An 18,977-nucleotide genomic window follows, 5' to 3' on the forward strand; every position below is an offset into this window, starting at 1 on the left:
TCAGGCTTTCTTACTTTTTAGAAAATTCTAGAGAAAATGGATTTGCTCTCCCTAAAGGAGGGAAGGGTTGTCAGAGCACACCCCCAGGCAGCAGGGCGGGGCCTGCACCCCAGAGCCGGTCCCCCACTCAGCGTTCGCCCAGCGCGCCTCCCGCTCGCCCGGCGCCCACGAGCCGCCCCGCTGCAGGGGGGCTGCACTGGGGCCCGGAGAAGCACCCAGAGCCCCAAGAACCCCTGAGAAGTGGGGGGCCAGGCCTTGGGGGCCTGAGGGAGGATGTGGGTGCAGGTGGCCAGGAGGGTGGGGCCCGGGGACCCAGGGACGGGGGCAGGGTGGAGTGGGCGTCCTGGACGGAGCACCCTGAGGGTGAAGGGAGCAGGGCACTTCTAAACACAGCCAGGCTGGGGCCCCACGGCCCCCGGGCGGCCGAGAACGAACGCGAACCCCGTCTTTCCAGGGGAGTACGTGATCATGATCCTCGACGTGACGAGCCCCCCGTTCCTGGGCCACACGCTGCCCGCCGCCTTCAAGCACCTGCGGGTCGTGGCAAAGGGGCGCACCGTCCACGGAGCCCCGAGCCAGGCGAGGGCAGCTGCCGGGGCCCCAGAGAGCCACCAGCGCCGCGGGGACAGCAGCATCCCCTCCCCAGCCACCCAGAGACGCCAGTCGGGCACGCCGGCTGATGGGGGTTCCCTGCCACAGCCCCCCAAGAGCCCTCCGTCCCCCAGCAACCCTGAGACACCCCAGAGCGGCCCGCGCCCCGAAGCCCACGGCCACGGGCTGGAATAAAGACACCGGTGTGGCCCGAGCGCCCGCCCCCGCCACGCACCCCACGCCCACCCCTGCCTGGAAGGCCTCCTGGCGCTGCGGGCTCCCCCGGGGCGCACAGCTCCCACGCGGCTGTGCCGCAGCCCCGCTGCTCCCCCTGCTCCACCCGCCCCTGTCTCTTCCCCACAGCCCCCACGTCCTGAGCCGGTCCCCGCCCTCACTTCTCTCCGCTCCCCGTGTTCTGTCCAGCGGCCCGGGCCCTCGCCCGGCCCCTCGCCTGGCCCCTCACCCGGCCCCTCACCCTGGCCCCAGCCCGGCCCCTCGCCCTGGCCCCCACGGCCCCTCGCCCGGCCCCTCGCCCTGGCCCTCGCAGCCCCTCGGCCGCACATGCCGGCTTCCACCCCGGGGCCTTGTCACGTGCTGTCACTCCTGCCGACCACGTGCCCTCCGTGGCGTCTCCTCTCCAGCCCCGACCCACACGCCTTCGCCCGCTCGCCTGTCCTTCCCTGCGACACCAACACGCCACGTGCCTGACTCACTGGTCTGCTGGTTGCCTCCTGGAGGGCAGGGATCTTGTCGGCTTTGTCACCAGTACCGGCTCTGCCCCAGCGGTGTCCGTGCCCGCAGGGCCCTCGGCAAACGTCTGTGGGAGGCCCGGCCAGCCCCGGGCCTGCTCTGTGCAGGCGGAATGGACGGCGCACACGAGGGGCGCAGAAGCCCAGCTCGTCGCCGAGTGGCTGGATGACCGGAGGGCGGGCAGACGGGGTTGAAAGGATGGACAACGAAAGGAAAGGTGGATGGGAGCAGGTGTGGCTCAAGCAGGTGAGCTCCCGCCTCCCACAAGGAGGTCCCGGGCTTGGCCCTGGTGCCTCCTAAAAACAAACTAGAAACAAAAATAACCTGTCAATTCGGGAGCGGACGTGGCTCAGTGGCTGAGCACCGGCTTCCTGCATGTGAGGCCTCAGGTTCAATCCCTGGCCCAGTAACTAAAAAAAAAAGTGGGTGAATTAATGCAAAAGTAGGTCGATGGGTGAACAAACGAACGAGGGTGGGCAGGTGGAAGAGTAGACGGGTGGCAGGGTGGACAGTGGAGGAAGAGAGTGGATGGAGAGACGGGCAAATGAATAAAGGGTCAGCTGGCTGGGTTGATGGATTAACACGAGGAAAAGAAGATGGGTGGACGGACAGATGGGTGGACGGCTGGTGGCCAGGTGGGTGGGGGCTGTAATGGGTGGAATTGCGTCCCCTCGGTTGTAATCTCTGGTCCTGAGTAAACCCTCTTTGGAGACCACCGAGTCAGGGTGTGCTTAACCCAACATGGCCGAAGTCGTCGCGCGCAGAGGAAGCCAGGTGCAGAGAGGAGAGCCCGCAGCGGGAGCGCGCAGTCGCCACGGGACAGAGGCAGAGGTGCGCCTACCAGCCGGGCATCGCCGAGGATGGCGAGCGCCGCCGTCGCCAGGGCCACACCCCGAGGAGAGTGCGGCCTCCAGCGCCGTGACGCTGGCTCTGGCCTCCTGGCCCGAGACGGCCAAGGCCTTCGGTCAAGCCCCCGGCGTGTGGCCTTTGTCGGAGCAGCCCCGGCAGACCGGGCGGGCAGGGACGGATGACGGGGTGAAAGAGGACGGCAGGTGGGGGCGAGGGGTGACGGAGCACCCGGAGGTGGGTGCGCGTGGCCTCACTAGCAGGGGGCGCGGTGAGGGGCTCCCCGTGTCGAAGCCGCCCGAGTCTGCGCCGGCCGACCCCACGGCCCCCGTCCCCTGGGTCCCCTCTAGTTTTCCTCTGCACTGCACACCCGGAGGGGCCTGAAGACGGGGTAACCGGGTGGGGGGCCAGAGGATCAGCAGGGCCGCAGGCTGGTGGGGTGGCTGGAAGGGAGAGTCAGGCCCTGTGGGGGCTTGGGAAGATGTGAACAGAGAGGTGGGGGCCCCCGAGACCCCACGCCCCATGCTGACAATCCCGAGGCTCGGCAGCAGCCGGGCCCCCGGGGGCAGCTGTCCTGCCAGCTCGGGTGGTCTGGGGTGGCCGGGGCGTCCGCCTCTGACTGCCCAGCAGGAGGGGCTCTGTCCGGCCCCTGGGGCAACCGGACAGGCATGGAGGCGGGTGGGAGGCTGCTGCCTGCTGGGGGACAGACCCCTCAGGAGCTCGGGAGCCGGGTGGGGGGCGGTGCCCAGGGGAGCGGCCAGCACGAGCCCAGCGGCCGGCGGCAGCAAGCTGCCCTCCTGGGCACGGCTGCTCTGGGGCAGCGAGGGGCCTTCCCTGCTCAGTCTGGCCGTGGCGCCTGTCCCGGGCCCACGCCCCCAGGGGGCCACCAGGACCATCTTCTTCAGGCAGCTGGAGACCGCCCTGCTCGGCGGCGCCCCGTCCTGGAGCCACTGGGTCCCCGGGCACCGGTGGGGCAGCCAGCCCCTCTCCACGGCCTTCCGGGACGGCCAGGACCCAGGCCTGCGGGTCCCGCTGGGGCTCGGCCCGTTCACCCGCCCCAGGGGGCTGCCAGGCTCCTCGGCCTGAGGCCTGGGGCTGACCACCGGCTCGTGGCCCCGTCCCACCCTCCGGTGCTGGGCCCGTGAGGGGTGTGGGACCCCAGGGACCGACCGGGGAGGTGGAAGGGCCACGTGAGCGCAGCGCCCGGAACACCTGCGCGCTGCCCGGCCCCGGGGTCGCCCCAGACTCAGCAGATCGCTTTGCGGCTCTTTTTTGTTTTGGTTTGGTTTTTTTCCCCCTCTCCGAGATGAAACCACATTTCCGTCCAAAGAAAAACAAAGAAAATGATGTTTCCATTTAGGAAGGAAAAATTGCCGGGCGCAGAAGCAGCTGCCGGGCTCGCCGGTGCGTCAGGGGGCGGCCCTGTGTGTTTATTCCAGAGCAGCACCCGTTTCCAGAGTCACAGAAACAGCGCGGGACTGGAGGCCCAGGGCCGGGAGGGGCCCGCCCGCCGCCAGGGGAGGGGTGGGGGTGGCTGCCCGCCGCCAGGGGAGAGGCGCGGTCTGCGCCGGGCAGCCCCTCACCGATGGGTTTTGAGTCAGTAAAATTTCTACCAGCAAACACCAGCCATCCTGCTCACTCCAAGCGGCCCCCGGCCCCCCGGCCCCCCGGCCTCCTGGTGGAGCAGCTGGGGGGCCCACGAGACGACAGGACCCTGGAGTGGGCTCTCTGTGCCCCCGGCCCCCTGCTCTGCCAGGAGAGGTGCCGAGAAGACTCCTGGTGGAGGAGGTGGTGGAGCCCCCCGACAGGGCAGTGCCCCTCTGGCCAGCCGGGCATCTGAGGGGCGCCCTAGAGACAGCGGGGTGAGGGGATCAGAGCAGCAGAGCCAGCCCGGCCTCCAGAGCCGCTGCCCCCCAGCTCTGACCCCGCTGCCCTCCCTGCCTCCCGAGGGCGAGTGCGGCTGGAACTCGGATTCCCAGGAAGACCGAAGACAGAGGCTGGGACGGGAGGGACGGGCCCAGGCCCCAGGGCAGCCCTCTGTGGGCAGACCCCGCCCAGGCCTCCTGCCTGAGACCCCCGGGGACGCTCCACGGCCGCTTCTGGAGGCTCCCAGCAAAGGCCAAAGAGGGGCACACGAGGCGCCCCTCCCACGGGCCGCGCACCCAGGAAGCTCTGCCTGTGGCTGCGCGGGGCCGGGCTCACTGTCCAGGCTGCCGGCGGCGGCGCTGGCTGAGCAGAGGGCAGGGCGCCGGGGCCTGCAGCGCCAGCCTGGCCTGGGCCCACCCCGGCCCCCCTCCTGCTGGCCGGCCAGTCACCCAGGACGCGCCCGGGAAGGCTGCTGTCCCCTGGTGGGACAGGCTGCCCGGCCTCATGCCAGGTCCCGCCGCGCGAGCAAGGCCTCTCCCCGGCCACACTTCCTGGAGAGGTGGCCAGGTCCTGGGGTGCTCGTGAGTCCCCAGGCCAGGGGGCCCGCGGGCTGTCCTGGGTGCCCTGGCCCTTCCTGGCCCTCCGGTGGAAGGCACCCCCAGCCAGCAGACCCCAGGATGGCTGCAGGCCTGGGGGAACCCCATGAGCTCCCACACCCACCGCAGCTGCCCCCGGGGTCCTGGCATGAAGCCCCGAGTGGGCACCCCCCAAGCCACGGCCATGGATGTGCTTTCTGGGGAGACCAGGAAGTACTCAAGGACCTGGCAGAACGCTCCCCCCTCAATTACCGCCTCCCCACGTGCCCCGCAGTCTCTGGGGCCTGCGTGGCCCAGCACTGGGCAGTGGCGGAGGTTTGCCCCACACGCCCAGGCCCGTGGGGCTCAGGTCCAGCCCCGGAGAGCTGTTCCCGAAAGGCCCCGGGGCATGGCCTCGGGGTGCACAGACCCTCCCTGCAGATCCGCCCAGACTGCAGCCAGGCTGCCCCCCCCTTGGGGGCTCCCGGGGGAAAAAACCTCGGTGAGACAGATTCCACGTGGGCTTCCACGGGGCACAGTAAGATAGAACCCGCCAAAGACGGAGCATCCTGCCAGGAGCGGGGCGTCCCATCCCCCGGCCTGCAGAGAGCAGGGCGCCCGCAGGGGGTCCTCGGGGCCCTGCGGTGGTCTCTTCTCAAAGCCGCGGCCAGGGCCCCCCCGAGCTCAGCATGGGGTGCGGCCCAACCGGGGCTGGGAACAGCCCGCGGGCCAAGCACACCCCGGAAGGGGTGGGCGGGAGGCTGGAGGCTGAGTGAGGAGGGGGGCGGCCGGGGGTGCCACCCCCTTACTGGGAAGAAGTCGGCCAGCTCCAGGCCCGCCCCCGCGACCACCGGCTCGAAGCCGCTCTCGGGACCGGCGGGAGCAGGCCCAGGCGGAGGAGCCGGGCTTGGGGGGCTGCGCGGACCCTCCGCAGAGGGGGTGCGGCGCGCACTCAGGGCGGGGCCCTGCGGCGCGCCAGGCCCGGGACGCCCCGCCTCCTCCCCCCGCGCCCCTCCCCCCGCACCCCTGCGCCCCCCGCCCGCCCCCGCAGCTGCAGTGCCCGCCTCCTCCGGCGGGGGGTCGCGCCGAGGCGGCGGGCGCGCCCGGGGTGTCCTGCCACGTCAGCGTCCGCGCGGGGCGCGTCGGGGCCGGGGGTCCCTCCGCGAGTCGACCCCGCCTCGCGCAGCCCGAGTTGTGGGGCGGAAAGCGCGACGCGGGCCCCGGAGCCCCCGCAGGAGCCGCCCCCCGAAGGGCGGGAAGGGGTCCCCGGGCGCGAGCGACCGCGGGAGGGGGCGCGGGGGGGGGCGCGGTGGGGCGTCGCGGGGTGAACTCGGCGTCCCGGGCCGCGCAGCCCCCACCCCCCGGCGTCCCCGGCTGGCGGGGGGGGGGGGGCGGGGTTCTCCGTGTCGGCTCGACCGCGGGTGTCCCCCCCCGCCCCCCCAGCGCTCGGCCCCGGAAGACCCCCGCGCCCCAAGTGCCGCGCCCGCCGGAACCCGCCAGGGGCGGGGGCTGGGGGCGGGCCCCCCGCGGGGGGAGGGGAAGCGAAACCGGCGGCGGGGGCGCCCCGGGGGAGTCCCCGCCCGCGAGCCCGCAGCAGCTGAGTCGGGTTTTCCGTAAAACGCGTAACAGGAAGCGGCCCCGCCCGGCGGCCGCGCGCGGCGGGGGCCGGGGGCAGCTGCGCCCCGAGTGCTCCGCACCCTTCCCGGAAGCCCCCACGCCGCGGGGGGCCCCCTCCGCAGCCCCCACCCGCGAGGGAGGGGGCCCCTCCCCGACCTCGCTGCGCCCCTAGAGGCCCCCAAGGAGGGAAGGAATGTGCCCCCCACCGGGGCAGGGGCCTTCCCGAGCCCCGGGGCCTGCGGGCCCGGCCCCCCTGGCTCACCCCCGGGGGCACAGCCCCTCCCCCACCGGCTCCCCCCAGAGGCACGCCCCCTCCCCCGCCCCCCTCGGGGGTCCCTCCCGCCCGGAGCCGCTCCCCGCAGCCCGGTGGGGGTGGGCCGGGCGCCCCTCCGTGCAGCTCCGGGCCTGGGGCACGTGATCTAGGAGGGCACCCCGGGGGGCGGCCCCGCCTTTGCACCCCGTCCACAGAAAGGGGCGGCCCGGGGGCCAGGGCCGTTTCCTGGAATCCACGGCCCAATCCAACCGCGGAGGGCGGGAACGGAAGTGGGGGCGGAAGGCAGCACCGGGGACGAGGGACCCCCCCCCCCTCCTGGACACACCGGGCCGGGGCCGGGCCACCTGGGGCCAGCGGGAGCCGGGGGCAGCAGGCCGCCCCGCCCCCACTCCGCAGCCCCACTTCCGGCCAGGCCGGAAGGAGCAGGACTTTGGAATGTTCGGGAAGGCTGGGCTTCCCCGCTGGCTTTTCTAGGCCTTCCTTGCCCAGCGGGACTGAGGTCCTGGGGGAGGAACCGACCTGAACCCCACGTGGGGAGTGGGGCCCCATCCAGGCCTGGGGCGGGGGGCTCACACCAGGACACGGCCAGGGCCGCACCGCAGGGCCGCCCGCCCCGAGGTGAGCGGCCAGGGTCGAAGCCCAGCGTGCTTGGGCCGGCCCTGAAGGCGGTGCTGCGGCGGGGGCACCCCCATCCTGCGGGGCTGGTCATGAGCGCCCACCTCCCTGTCCAGGGAGCGGGTACCTGGAGGACTGGCCAGTGCCCAGGCCAGGGGCGCTCGGCCACTCCAGCCCGCCCCTTCCTCGCTCTGCAGCACCCGTGCCGTCCCCACGTCCCTGGTCCCCGGGGCAGGCAGGGACCCTGCACGGCGACGCCCGGCAGGTCTACTGCGGTGGCCGTCAGGGTGCCCGGCTGGACCGAGCTCTCCGAGCTGGACGGAGGGGCGCCTGCCCGCTTCAGCGCAGGCTCGGCAGATTTGGGAGGAAGTTTGGGGCGCTGCTCTTCTTTTGCATGACCTCTCACCCAGAGGCGCCTCCGATGACTGGCCCGCTCCCCAGGGCGCTGGAGGGTGGCAGCAGGGCAGGCTGCTGACCTGTGGGCACGGCCCCTGCCGGGCACCCATGTGCTCTGAGGAGCGTTTCCCTGTAGGAGCCGCCGGGGCCACGTGCCAGAGGAGCCAGAAGGTTCTGACTGCAGGGGAGTGGGCTAGGGGTGGGGTGAGCTGCAGAGCCAAGGGTCAGGCGGGGACAGAGCCGACCCGGGCCGCCAGCTGGCCGAGCCTGGCACAGAGGAGCCTGGCCTCCTGGGCGCTAGGATTGAGTGGGGGCGCCGGGGCCCCATTCCCAGCCGGGGCCCCTCCTCCAGGGGCTCGCTGTGGCCCCGCTGCAGGGTGGCCCTCGGACCCCCTAGCTGACAAGGCCTCGGCGCTGTGGGGGGGCCCACCCAGCCCGGCCGAGCCCCCCGAACCCCTGCCGAGGCCCTGGGCTGCCCCCACTGCTGACGCGCAGGCCACGGCTTCTGGACCTCGCGGCCGCTCTGGACTCAGGAGGCCCGTTCCCTGGGCCCGTGAGCCGCCCAGAGAGGCATCGGGGCGGGGGCTCTGCCCTGCCTGGGCCACGAGCGGCCGTGGGACTCGGGGCACCTGATCTTGAGCCCCAACTTCGCACGGGGTCCCCGTCCCTGGAGGTTTCCGGAACAGGCCTCCTTAGCAGCAGGTACCATCTGTGCCGCGGAAGCAGAGGCCCGGTCCAGCCTGGCCGCCACCCAGCGCGGCCACGCTAGCCCCTCCCCACTGCGGCCACCTGCTCAGGCCGGCGCCCCCCAGCCTGGCCGAGATGGCTGCGTGCCCGAGGCCCTGTCGCTCACACAGTGCACCCCCACGAAAGCCGCTCTACCACGCGGGGCCCCTTGCAGGGCCGGGAGGGCCGGCCGGCGCCCCAACCCGGGCTGAGGGTTCTGAGCCCCCCAGGGCAGGGCCACGAGCCCCCCAGGGCAGGGCCGCGAGCAGAGCGCAGGTGGGCTGTCTCACCCCCGACTTCCCCGCAGGCCTGTCCTGCGGACCCCCGCCCTCTCCCCAGAAGACGGGGCCCTCTCACAGGCCAAGGCGAGAGCCCGGGGTGGTGGGCCGGGGCGGGGGGCACTCAGTAGACACAGGTGGGCGGCCTGGGTAGGGGGATCCGGGTGGTGGGTGGGGGGAAGCTGGAAGTCCACGAAGGACAGGACCCCCAGCCGTCTATCGCACAGGGGCGGCTTCCTCTCCCCCGAGGCGCCCGCCTCCCCAGATAGGGGTGGCGAGCTGGGCTCTGACCACACACGAGGGAGGGGCCCTGGAGTGGACACCCCGCCGTGCGCGGTGACTTGGGGGAGGAAAAGCGGGGGTCACAGAACTCGGATAGCAACCCGCGATGGCACACGTGTGCCAGGGGACCCCTTGGGGAGGGGCCCCGAGAGTGGTCCAGGGTGAGAAACCTGCTGGGACCAGGAGGGACAGCCGGGGGCAGCTGATGGTGGGCAGCTCCTCCCCCGTGGGGGCTCAGGCCCCTGGCGGCGTGCACAGGTGGCGCAGCGCCGGGCCTCAAGCTCTCGGTCGTCTCGCGTGACCGGCTGGTGGGGGAGGCCGAGGGGACGTCCTGGAGGGTGGCGACGCCCCTAGGTGCCTGGCCGTGCCTGGAGGCCCGGTGTGGGCACGCCCCGGTGCCCAGCTCGGGGCTGGCAACGGCCTGTTGGCCCCAGGCTTGACCCCACGGTGCTGGGGGGCAGGAGCCGGGCTGCCGTCACCCACAGCCCCAGACCCCTGGACCCCAGGCTGGCCCAGCCTGATTCAGGGGTGACAGGCAGGGCTTGGAACTGGGCCTCACAGCTCCCCCGTGGCTCCTGGTGGGTCACTGGGACGGGGCCTCCTGAGCTCAGGCCACCCCTGTGCCTTCCCTGGGGGTCCTGGGGGCCTGCCCAGGGCGGGGGGTGGGGTGTGAGCACTTCCGGCCCCGGAAGCTTCGCGGTGCCCATGGAGGGAGCGCTTCAGGGGGCAGGGAGGGTACCGGAGGCTTAGGAAGAGGCCTGAGCCCCCACGCTGGTTTCTCCGTGCCTCCTCCATGGCCTGGCTGCAGGGCGGCCCCAGCCCCCGTGGGTCCACCTGGTGTGGGAGCGCCCAGTGGCGCTGGGCTGGGGTCTGCGTCCTGGGGATGGCGCTGCCCGGGCTTCCAGGCTCTGGTCCTCCAGTGCCAGGCAATGGCGTGCAGTGAGCAGCCCGGGCCCGAGCCCACTGCCCTCGCCTGGCGGGGGCACCCCCGGCCCGCAGGCCTCAGCGGGGCCCACCACGGCAGGGGCAGGGCCCCAAATCCCGCCAAGCAGCACCGGCTCCTCCCACTCCCCCACCCCCACCCCACGCCCACTCAGGGCTGGTCCCCTTCCCTCCCCAGCCCGGCTGGAGGCACGGGTTGGAGGCGAGGGGGGGCCCGTGGCCCCCTGCCCACGGCCCCCTGTCTGTTCTCTCAGTCCTTTACTGTACATCGTCTGCTTGGGGGGCAGCAGGTGCTGAGGGGCTGCCGGGTACACAGTGGAATAAACAGGCCAAGCCTTTTCTTTCTTTTTTCTTTTAAAATCAGGCATTTATAAACAAGGAAGCATACATTAATTACATAAAAATAGTTTTCGAATAGTAGAGTTACGTCGTATCGTCATTAGCAGCAGCGCAGGAGGACGGGATACACGGAAAGGCTCCTGGGAGCGTAAAGGTCGAGGCGTGTTTTTTCCTTAAAATGTCACTTCTGACTTAAAGTGAGAGCCTGCCCCTCCCCCACCCGTGGCTGCGGGGTGGGGGGCGGGCAGGGGGTCAGGCCCCAGGCGGAAAGCGCAGGCTGGGCAGGGGGCGGCCAGGGGCTTTGCTCCCCCGGACCAGGCCTGGATTTCCCCCCCATTAAAAACGACTCGAAACAGGACAGCTACCAGGGAAGAAAGCGCGTCCGGAAAAGAACCACCATATACACGTATGATACACAGCGTACGCAGGGCAAGTATTTACACGCGGGCGTCTGTACATCGCGCACTGGGCGCAGGCGCGCGACGGGACGAGCACGGGTTAGCTGCTCCGTGGTTATGTTATTGCTGTTGTTTTCCCTTCCGGAAACCTCCTTTCCGCCTAGAAGTAACGAGTGATGAGGCTGGACGCGGTGACGTGGATGACGGGCGCGACGGGGAGGCCGGACCCTCTGCTCCCTCCTCCTGAAAACAAACCAAAACGCAGCCGGGGACGGGAGAGCGGGGCGCAGGGTCCCCGGGCTCCAGGCGTGGCCTCGTGCCGGGGTCGCCGCGGCAGGGTCCGCTCCTGCGACGCATCAGGGCGGGCGGGCCAGGACACTTGCTCTGGAAAGGTCTGGAAAGGTCACCTTCCTCTGGGGCCCGGAAACACAAAAGCAAACCAGCAAGCAGCCAAGGCGGCAGGGCGGCGTCCACGGGTCAGAGCGCGCAGCACGGTCACCCCGGAGCTCTGCTCCAGCCCAGCCGCTCCCCTCCCGCGAGGCCGTGACCGAGGACAACTGCGATGACATGCAGCAGCACCCTGCGCCTCCCGCAGCGAGCTGACCCCTGCCGCGGGCGGCCACGACGCCCTGGAGGGACAGGCGCCCCGCCCCAGGGGCAGGACTGCGCGGTGGCCCCACAGCGGGCGGCTCCCGCGGCCGCGCCTCCCACTGGCGTGTGTACATAACTAGCCAACCTCGGGGCCGCCTCTTGTCGGGGCTGGGGGAGAAGAAACCTTACACACTTTGCATAAACAGCTGAGAGTAAACGAGATTACTTGGAATAAATGCGAGTAACTTATTTTGACGGTGGCAGGTTCGATGGCTACTGAAGACGGATATCTTGGGGGTAAAAAGACATGAGTCAGGATTTGCTGTACAAGATGCTGGAAGGCACAGAACTACCCCCCGAGGTTCAGTTTTTGCATTTTTGTTTCCTTGTGATTCCCTTGTTCAGCCAAGCACCAGAGGGTCCCAGGGGCGGGTGCCCGCGGGAACTGCCCGACAGATCGGCCTGCATGTTTTAAAGTAAAAACCTCAGGGAATCGGGAATAGAGAGAAGGGAAGGTTTTTGACAAAGTGCAGTTCTAAATATACGTTTAAATGAACAAACAAAAGAAAAAGGAGAGACAATGTGCTGCGCCATGTGTCCCACGCCGCGGCCCCGGCCCCACCGGAGGGGTAGCCTCCATCGCCGCTGCGTGCGCTGCCCGGGGGCCCTCGGTGGGCGCGGCGGGGGCACGGCTCCCCACAGCGCGGGCTGGACGCCCTTCTCCCACCGCCACACCCCCGTGCCCTCAGCGCAGTGTTCCGGACACATCTGCTGGATGCGAGTGGGCACAGGAAGGCAGCGGCAGAGGCCCGGCTCGGCTCTCGCATGCGCTCTCGCCGCTTCCTGGCGGCTGCACAGGAAGACGGGGTCCTTGTCACTTAAAAAATAAACTCTGAAGACAATCCCCGGCGTTTGTCGGTGCGGCCGCCAGCCCTGGAGCCCTGGGCTCCCTCGAGAGGCTGTAGGCCGGGCATCGGGCGTCGCGAGCTTCCGAAAGTTAGCCGTTAAAAAAGGGTTGGTTTTTCTGGATATCAAGTCGTTTTACTGGTTTTAAATAGCTTATAACAAAAGTGTAAATGTTAAAATGTTCCGGCAAGCGTGCGGTCGGCCAAAAGCCACAGAGCGGCCGCGTCCCCAGCGGGGCGGACGACGCGCTCACTCGTACGTCGCGGTAGAAAACTCTGGTGGATCCGAAAGCGCGGGGCTTGAGCCCTCCTCGGCTATAGGCACAGTGAGGCGTTGTGCTGTCTGGACGGCGGCGCCCGCGGCGGCAGGCGGGCAGTGCCCGGCTATGGCTCCAGCTCGGCCGCGCTCCTGCTGCCCGCGGCCTCGGCGTGGGGGCCGGGCCACAGCTGCTCCTGCAGCTCCTTCACCACCTTCTCCAGGTGCTCGCGGGCCTCGCGCTCGCGCAGGAGGTCGGCCCGCAGCTGTTCCCGGTCGGCTTCCGCGTGCTGCAGCTTCACCTGCAGGTCCTCGATCTGCAAGGAGTGTGCCGTCAGCAGGGCCGCGCCGCGCCCCCGCAGCTCGGGCCCAGCATAGAGACCCTCACAGGCGGCCTGGGATCGGCGCAGCCCTGGGAGGCAGGGGGCCAGGCGCGGCCCCTGCCGGGAGAGAAAGCCCCCGTCAGAACCGCAGGCTGGAGACGCCCCGGGCCCCGACTGCCCACTCCTTGGCCGCAGGAGGCAGGACACCCTCCCGGCGGGGCAGGGGAGGAAGGGCGCAGCTGCACCCCAGGGCTGGCAGGGGGTGGCTCTTGGCCACCCGGCACTGGGCGCGGGGTCCCTTCACCCCCCAGCAGAACCAGTAAGGGGGTGCGTGGCCAGGCTGGTCGACGGCGCCCACAGCCCCACCCGCCCCGCTGGCCACCTACCTGGGCCGAGTACTTGGCCCGCAGGCGCCCGGCCTCGCAGCCCTTGTCGCACGTGCGCGTCTGCCGCGCCTGCTCCAGCTCCCGCCGCAGCCGCGTCCGCGCTTCGTTGGCCTCCTTCATCTTCTTCTCGTTCTCCGCGCGCAGGCGCTCGATCTCCTTGCGCAGGTTGCGCTTGGCCTCCGTGGCTTCGCGCAGCTTCTCCTTCTTGGCCACGCGCAGAAACTCCAGCTCCTGGGAGGGCGCGCGGTGGTTAGAATCCCGGGACCCCCACACTGACCAGTGGGCCCTGGGGTCCCGGAGGACCGCGTGAGGGCCGTGCCGCCATCACCGGCACCCGGCACGCCCAGCTCCTGTACCAGCGCCGCTGCACATCCTGCAGGCCAAGCTCCAGCCCCCTGGGGCTGACCACCTGCCCCCACGGCCTTGCCAGCACCTTGGGGCTTCTGCCCGGCCCCAGCGTGCCCGAGCGGCAGCAAGGCCTCCGCGCAGCACCGCGTGGCCTCCCAGGGCCGGAGAGGGGGCACCGAGGCAGGGTGGAGGACACACCCTCCTGCGCCAGCCCGAGCGGCCACCGGCCTTGTGAGCTGCCCACCGCGCCCCGCCCGCACCGCCAACCAGACTTGAGAAGAGAACGGTCAGGGATGCGGCCTGGGCACCTGGCAAGACACGCGCATCCCAGCCTCAGGCGCAGACCGGCCAGCCGCCGGGCGCCCAAGGCAGAAAGAGCGGTACCTGCCAAGCCGCGAATCTGGCCAGTGCTGGGGCCGGGGGCAGCAGGGGACGCAGGGCCCGGGGAAAGCCCCTCTCCCCCAGCTCTCTACCGCTGCGGGTCAGGCTGGGCCCTGCCGGCCGGCGCGGGGGCTGGGCGCAGGGGAACCCGAGGACTGGCTTCTGCCTGGACCAGCCTAGAACCCAGCACGTGGGCAGCAGCAGGGACCAAACGGGCACGTCCAGGGCGGGGAAAGGGGCGCATGCCTGTGCTGAGCCTTCTCGCCCTGCACCGTCCGGTCTACACGTCCACCCGTGCGCTTTCCAGGACACGCAACGCCAGGAGGGGCCCCTCGCCCGCCCTCGCCCGCACCTGGTGGAGGCTGCGCTTGGCCTGCAGGGCGGCGCTCAGCTTCTCCTCTTGCTTCACCCGCATCTTCACCACCTCATGCAGGAACCGCTCTTTGGCCTCCTTGCTGTCCAGGCCGCCCTCCAGGGCCTGCCGCAGGTGCTCCAGCTCCGCCTCCAGGCCCCCGCTCGGGGCCTCTGCGGGGGCCGCCGCGTCCAGGGCAGCGCAGGCCGCGGGCGGGGCATGCGTGCCGGGCGAGCTCAGGTCCTTGGCGGAGCTGGATGAGGTAAAGGACGGAGAAGAGAGCGAGGACAGGGAGGAAGTGACTGAGGAACAAACAGACAGAAACCTGAGTTAGGAGGGAGCGCCTGAGGCCAGCGCTGTGGCCGAGACCCCGCAGCCGAGACCCCACGCTCGGGACCGCAGCGCAGGGAGGGCGGCGCCCACGACTCACGCTCCTCTCTGCTCTCGACCTCGACCTCGGCCTCCGAATCCCTGTCCTCCTCCGGCGCCGCGGCGGGCACCACGGGCTTGGGGGCGGCTGGGCTGTCCACGGTCAGCTTCCTCTTGCGGGGGTGGACGGCGCCGGGCAGCAGCTCGGGGGCCCGGGCGATGACAGGGGGGCATGGCGGGCTGCTGAGCGCCTTCTGCTGGCCCGGCGGGGCGAGGGCCACGTTGGGGGCCACGGCTGCGTCGAAGCTCTTGTAGGAGTAGAAACTGTGGGGAAGGCGGCAGGTGTCGGGGCGCGGCCCCCCAGCACCCGGCCAGGCCATGGCGGGGCCTCGGCGGCCTCAGGGCTTTCTCGGAAGTGTCAAAGGAGAAACGCTCCCCCCGCCCAGCTCCCACCTCAGCGCTGACCCTGCGGCGACTGAGCCGCCAGTGTCCCCGTCAGGTGGCCCCAGGCTTGGCCGCCCCCACCCACCCGCGCCCGGGAAGGCCTGTGGACGTGGGCCCCGAGGGCCATCTGACCCGCACAGTCAGGGACGCTGGCTCCTGCAGGCCTCGGGCCCAGCGCCAACGCGCCTCCACAGGCACGCGCCAACGGGCAGCGCCATGCCGGCAGGGGGCTCCCGGCTGCGAGAGGGCTTGGGGGCGGCGCCCCCAGGGCTGCCCATGGGCCCCACCGAGGAGCACGGCCATTGCCAGGGCCGGCACCAGGGCCGCGCGGGGCAGGACAGTGCGATGAGGGACACGCGGGCCGGGAGGGGGCAGGTCGCGCTCACCTGTCCCGGATCAGCGCCGGGAGATGCGGGGACAGCTCCTTCTCGCTGGCGGAGACGGTGGGGGACCAGGGTCGGAAGGCGGACAGGCGCTGGCGAGGGTGTGTGCAGCCCAGGCCCTGCGGAGGCGCCGGCACGTCAGCGGCCGCCTGGGATGGGCGGGGGTGCCCGCCCCTCCCCGCGCCCTCCCGCCCCCAGCCCCCAGCAGCACCTTGCTGGAAGAGCCGGCCAAGGTCCGCAGCCAGCTGGACGGCCTGTCCTTCTCGGAAGCCGTGGGGGCCTGCGGGGAGGGCTCGTCTGTCCTTGGCCTGAGGGCGCCCGGGGGCTCGGAGACCTGCGAGCGAGAGACCCACTGCTGGCGGCGGGCGCCTTTGGGCCTGGGCGGGGCCTCCCCACCCCTGGGGCCACCCACCCCGGGCAGCGGGCGACACGGTGTTGCCAGACCAAGGTGTCACCCCAGGGCCCAGGCACCCCTTGTGAGCCAAGAAGCGTTTCCCAGAGAAGAGTGCGCAGGCCGCTCCTCCGCGCCACCAGGGAACCGCATTCCCACAGCGCGGGCAGCGTCTCGGGGGCACGTGAGGTAGGCAGGCGGCGCTGAAACCCGCCAGGCGGACGCAGGGTCCTGGCCGACCCGAGGAGTGCTCCGAGCCGCCCTGGGGCCCGCGGGGGCTCTGGGCTCGACCACGTAGCCCTGGTGCTGGCAAGGAGGGGCCACCTGCTCGCCAGAGCCCAGGGCCCCCCGTGCCCAAGGAGCCGAGCACCCAAGAACCTGCTGCCCGCTCGCAGGGCTGTCGCTCTCCCCTGCCCAGCCCTCTCGCTCGGGGCCTGTGGACCCAGGCTCCCGCCAGCACAGAGGACCCCTGCCCCCGCCTGACGGGTCAGGGCTGGCGAGGGGCCTCCCCTACGAGGCGCAACAGCGATGCCCGCTCTCGCGGGGACAGTAGCGCGGTGGGCGGCTGTGCCCACCCTCCCGGCAGAGGTGGGAGAGACCACAGTGCCTGGGAAGGGGCCCCCGGCCGAGGCGGGTGTGCCAGCCAGGGGTCTGCACTGCTGGGCGCCAGGAGGAGGTGGGGGCGGGGGACCCCTTGCCTGCCGCCGGGGAGGCTGACCGAGGGAACAGGGCTGCTGCCCCCACCGGCCGCCCCCTCGCAGGGTGGCGGCTGCGCTGAGGAGCAGGAAACTGAGGATGCGGCCGATGCCAGTGAGGCCTGGGGTGGTGGCAGGAATGGGGCACAAGGGGACGGGGGCATGAGGGGATGGGGGTGTGAGTGCCCCTAGCCCTGTCCTCGCCCGGGGCACCCGGCTGACCATCTGATCCACACATCCACAGCCAAGTTTTGCGCAACGGGGAAAACGACGCCCCAGGAATCCGCGAAAAGGCCTGCCTCGCGCTGCCGCTTTCTCAAGGGGGCCGGGACCACCCGGTCGGTGCTGCCTCACGCAGGGCAGCGCTTCCTGTCCGGGCGGACCCGACGCGGGCACAGGGGCGCAGCCGGTGCTTGCGGGGAGCAAAGCCGCAGGGGCGGCGCGTCTGGGCCTCAGCCGAGGCCGGGCGGCCCTCGCGCCTGCGACTCCAGGAGACACCACAGGCCGAGCCAGGGCCTCAGGCCGAGGGCACGAGCCCGCGGGGTCCTCCAGTGTCTGCGCCGACTCTCCTGAGGTGCTTTTTTAGCGCAGGTAAACTGGCGGCACCTCCGTGGGGCGCGGCTCCAGGGTTCGCAGGCCGCACAGGCCACCCCTGCGGACAGGACCCACGGAGCCTCCTGGAGCCTGCGCAGCAGGGACGTGAGGTCCCGGCCAGGGGCCGCCAGCACTCCCGCTTTCGAGCCCGTGAGCGGGCCCCCGCCTCAGCGGTCCCTCAAGGGGCCCGTGCTGGCCCCGAGTGTCTCAGTACCAAAGAAAGAAGCGCGTGCGGCGGCAGAGGAGACGGAAGAGCCGCCTCAGGACGCCACGTGGCCCAGAAGCCACGGGGGCCATGGTAGCGCCAGCCCCTGAGCCAGGCACAGGCCGAGGGGACGTGCCGTGGCTGCTGCAGTGTGTGCGAGGCGGTGGACGCGTCCACCACAGGCCGCGGGGACCGCGGCGCAGACGCCCAGGCATGGGGGCTCCGTGGTCATCGTGGCAAAGGGCACGCACAGTTGCCGCCTGAACAGCAGAGCCCCCGGTGCCCTGTGGGCTCCTTGGTGCACGGCAGCGGCCAGCGGGGTCCGGCTTGTACGCGGTGCATATGAGCTGCGCCCGGCCCAGGGCCCGGGACCCCCGCACTTCCAAGCGCAGAGCGCGTCCCGCCAGCTCCACCGCAGCTTGCAGAGCCCCTCAGCCCGGGACCCGGCTGTGGCCCTGCGCCGAGCCCAGGGCGGACCCCCGCTTCCCAAGACCCCCACGGGGGGTGCCTTCTCCTCGCCGGACCCCAAAAGAGGACAGCGCACACCTTCCCCCATGCGGGGCCCGAGTGGAGCCCAGGAGCCAGCAGAGTGCGTTCCCGAGCCGAGGCCACGCCGGGCAGGTCGTGGTCGTGCTGCCGCCTGGAGCCGCCCCTGCAGCTGCCTCGGGAGACGGCCTGCGCAGCCACAGAACCCGGGCCCCGTCCACGGAGCGCCGCGCCGGCACCAGGGATGCCCAGCCTGTGCTGGAGGTGGGGCCTGAGCAGGACCAAAGACCAGGCCCGCCCAGGGTGTGGCAGAGCGCACAGCGGCGACTACGGGGCAGCTCCGAGCCGGTGCACGAGGGCCCATTCCCGGGGTCCACTCCCAGCACAGGTGCCCCCGGGGCGCTCCCAACCTCACCCGTGACTGCTGGCCACGAGGAGCCCAGCACAGCGCCAAGGCCGGGCCCCCGACCCCCACACAGCCGCTGTCACCGCAGCCCCCTGTGCCAATGACACAACAGCACCGCAGCCGCGGCGCAAGGGCGGGACGGCGCAACATCAGGGTGAAGGCTGCCCACAAGTGCGCCCTGAGCCACGGCGCACAGACGGGCGACCCGTCCACTCCAAGACACACAGCACAGAGGCTGGACACCCCTGCAGAAGCTTCTGGATGTTCAGCTTCGCACAAAGGCTGCTTCGTGTCTGGATAGGCGCGCACCAGCGCGGTGGTCGGAAGCCCTGCTCTCAGCTCAGCGTGGCTGCGCCCTGACAGGTGGGCTGCCTGCGCCCAGGTCACTGGGTGGACGCCGCTGGCCCGAGGTATGGAACTCGCCAGCGAGCAGCAGCACAGGGTGCACGCCCACAGACCGGCATGCGGCGCGAAGGGCAACCCAAGGGGAGTGGACAGAGCTGGGCTGCTGTTCTGCGAGCGGCTTTCAAAATCAAGACGCCGTCGCATGGGGGGTGGCAGTCAGCCTGGGGCGAAGCTGTGGGGTGCCGACCAACGCCCACACTGCCCCCCACAGAGCCCCCACAGGCGCACCCCCGTGGCAATCGCAGCTGTAGAGGGGAGGGGGGCCAACCAAGAGGGCGGCCTTGGATGCACTGGACCTCCCCAGGGCCCGAGGTGAGGGCGGCCCAGGGCTCCTGACGCTGCTGCGGTCCAGTCTCGCCTCTGGCTCCCACGCCGTGCGGCCACTCTCCGCGGAGGAGCGGCCCGCCCGGCGCGCTGCCGCCTCGCCGGCACTGCTCTCGTGTTGCCCTCTGGGGTGGACTCGTGCTTAAGCACAGAGCCTGCAGGCGCATGGAGAGAAATGCCAGCGGGCCCGAGGCTGGCAGCACGGGTGCGGTGGCGGGATCCCGAGACCCCCCCGGGT

At 71.3% G+C, this 18,977-nt stretch overlaps 2 protein-coding genes across 4 annotated transcripts in view; one reads left to right on the forward strand and one right to left on the reverse strand.

Annotated features, from left to right (window-relative positions):
- Positions 1-2,053, forward strand: part of MORN1 (MORN repeat containing 1) — a 73,969-nt gene extending 71,916 nt beyond the window's left edge. For 2 of the 3 annotated variants that reach the window (XM_058304611.2, XM_058304613.2), the window contains exon 9: positions 455-869. In XM_058304611.2, the coding sequence (XP_058160594.1) occupies positions 455-786 (332 nt within the window). In that variant the 3' untranslated portion in view covers positions 787-869. Of the gene's footprint in view, positions 1-454 lie in introns of all 3 variants that reach the window. The other variant, XM_058304612.2, reaches the window with a different exon arrangement.
- An 8,041-nt stretch (positions 2,054-10,094) lies between these two features.
- SKI (SKI proto-oncogene) overlaps positions 10,095-18,977 on the reverse strand; it is a 45,907-nt gene continuing 37,024 nt past the window's right edge. Inside the window, exons 2-7 of the mRNA XM_023583121.3 lie at positions 15,445-15,567; positions 15,237-15,352; positions 14,468-14,730; positions 14,038-14,339; positions 12,957-13,187; positions 10,095-12,564 (exon numbers count right to left, since the gene is read on the reverse strand). Of these exons, the coding sequence (XP_023438889.2) occupies positions 12,376-12,564; positions 12,957-13,187; positions 14,038-14,339; positions 14,468-14,730; positions 15,237-15,352; positions 15,445-15,567 (1,224 nt within the window). The 3' untranslated portion in view covers positions 10,095-12,375. The remainder of the gene's footprint in view (positions 12,565-12,956; positions 13,188-14,037; positions 14,340-14,467; positions 14,731-15,236; positions 15,353-15,444; positions 15,568-18,977) is intronic.

The sequence above is a fragment of the Dasypus novemcinctus genome, chromosome 9 (assembly GCF_030445035.2).
Source record: "Dasypus novemcinctus isolate mDasNov1 chromosome 9, mDasNov1.1.hap2, whole genome shotgun sequence".
Classification (NCBI taxonomy): domain Eukaryota; kingdom Metazoa; phylum Chordata; class Mammalia; order Cingulata; family Dasypodidae; genus Dasypus; species Dasypus novemcinctus.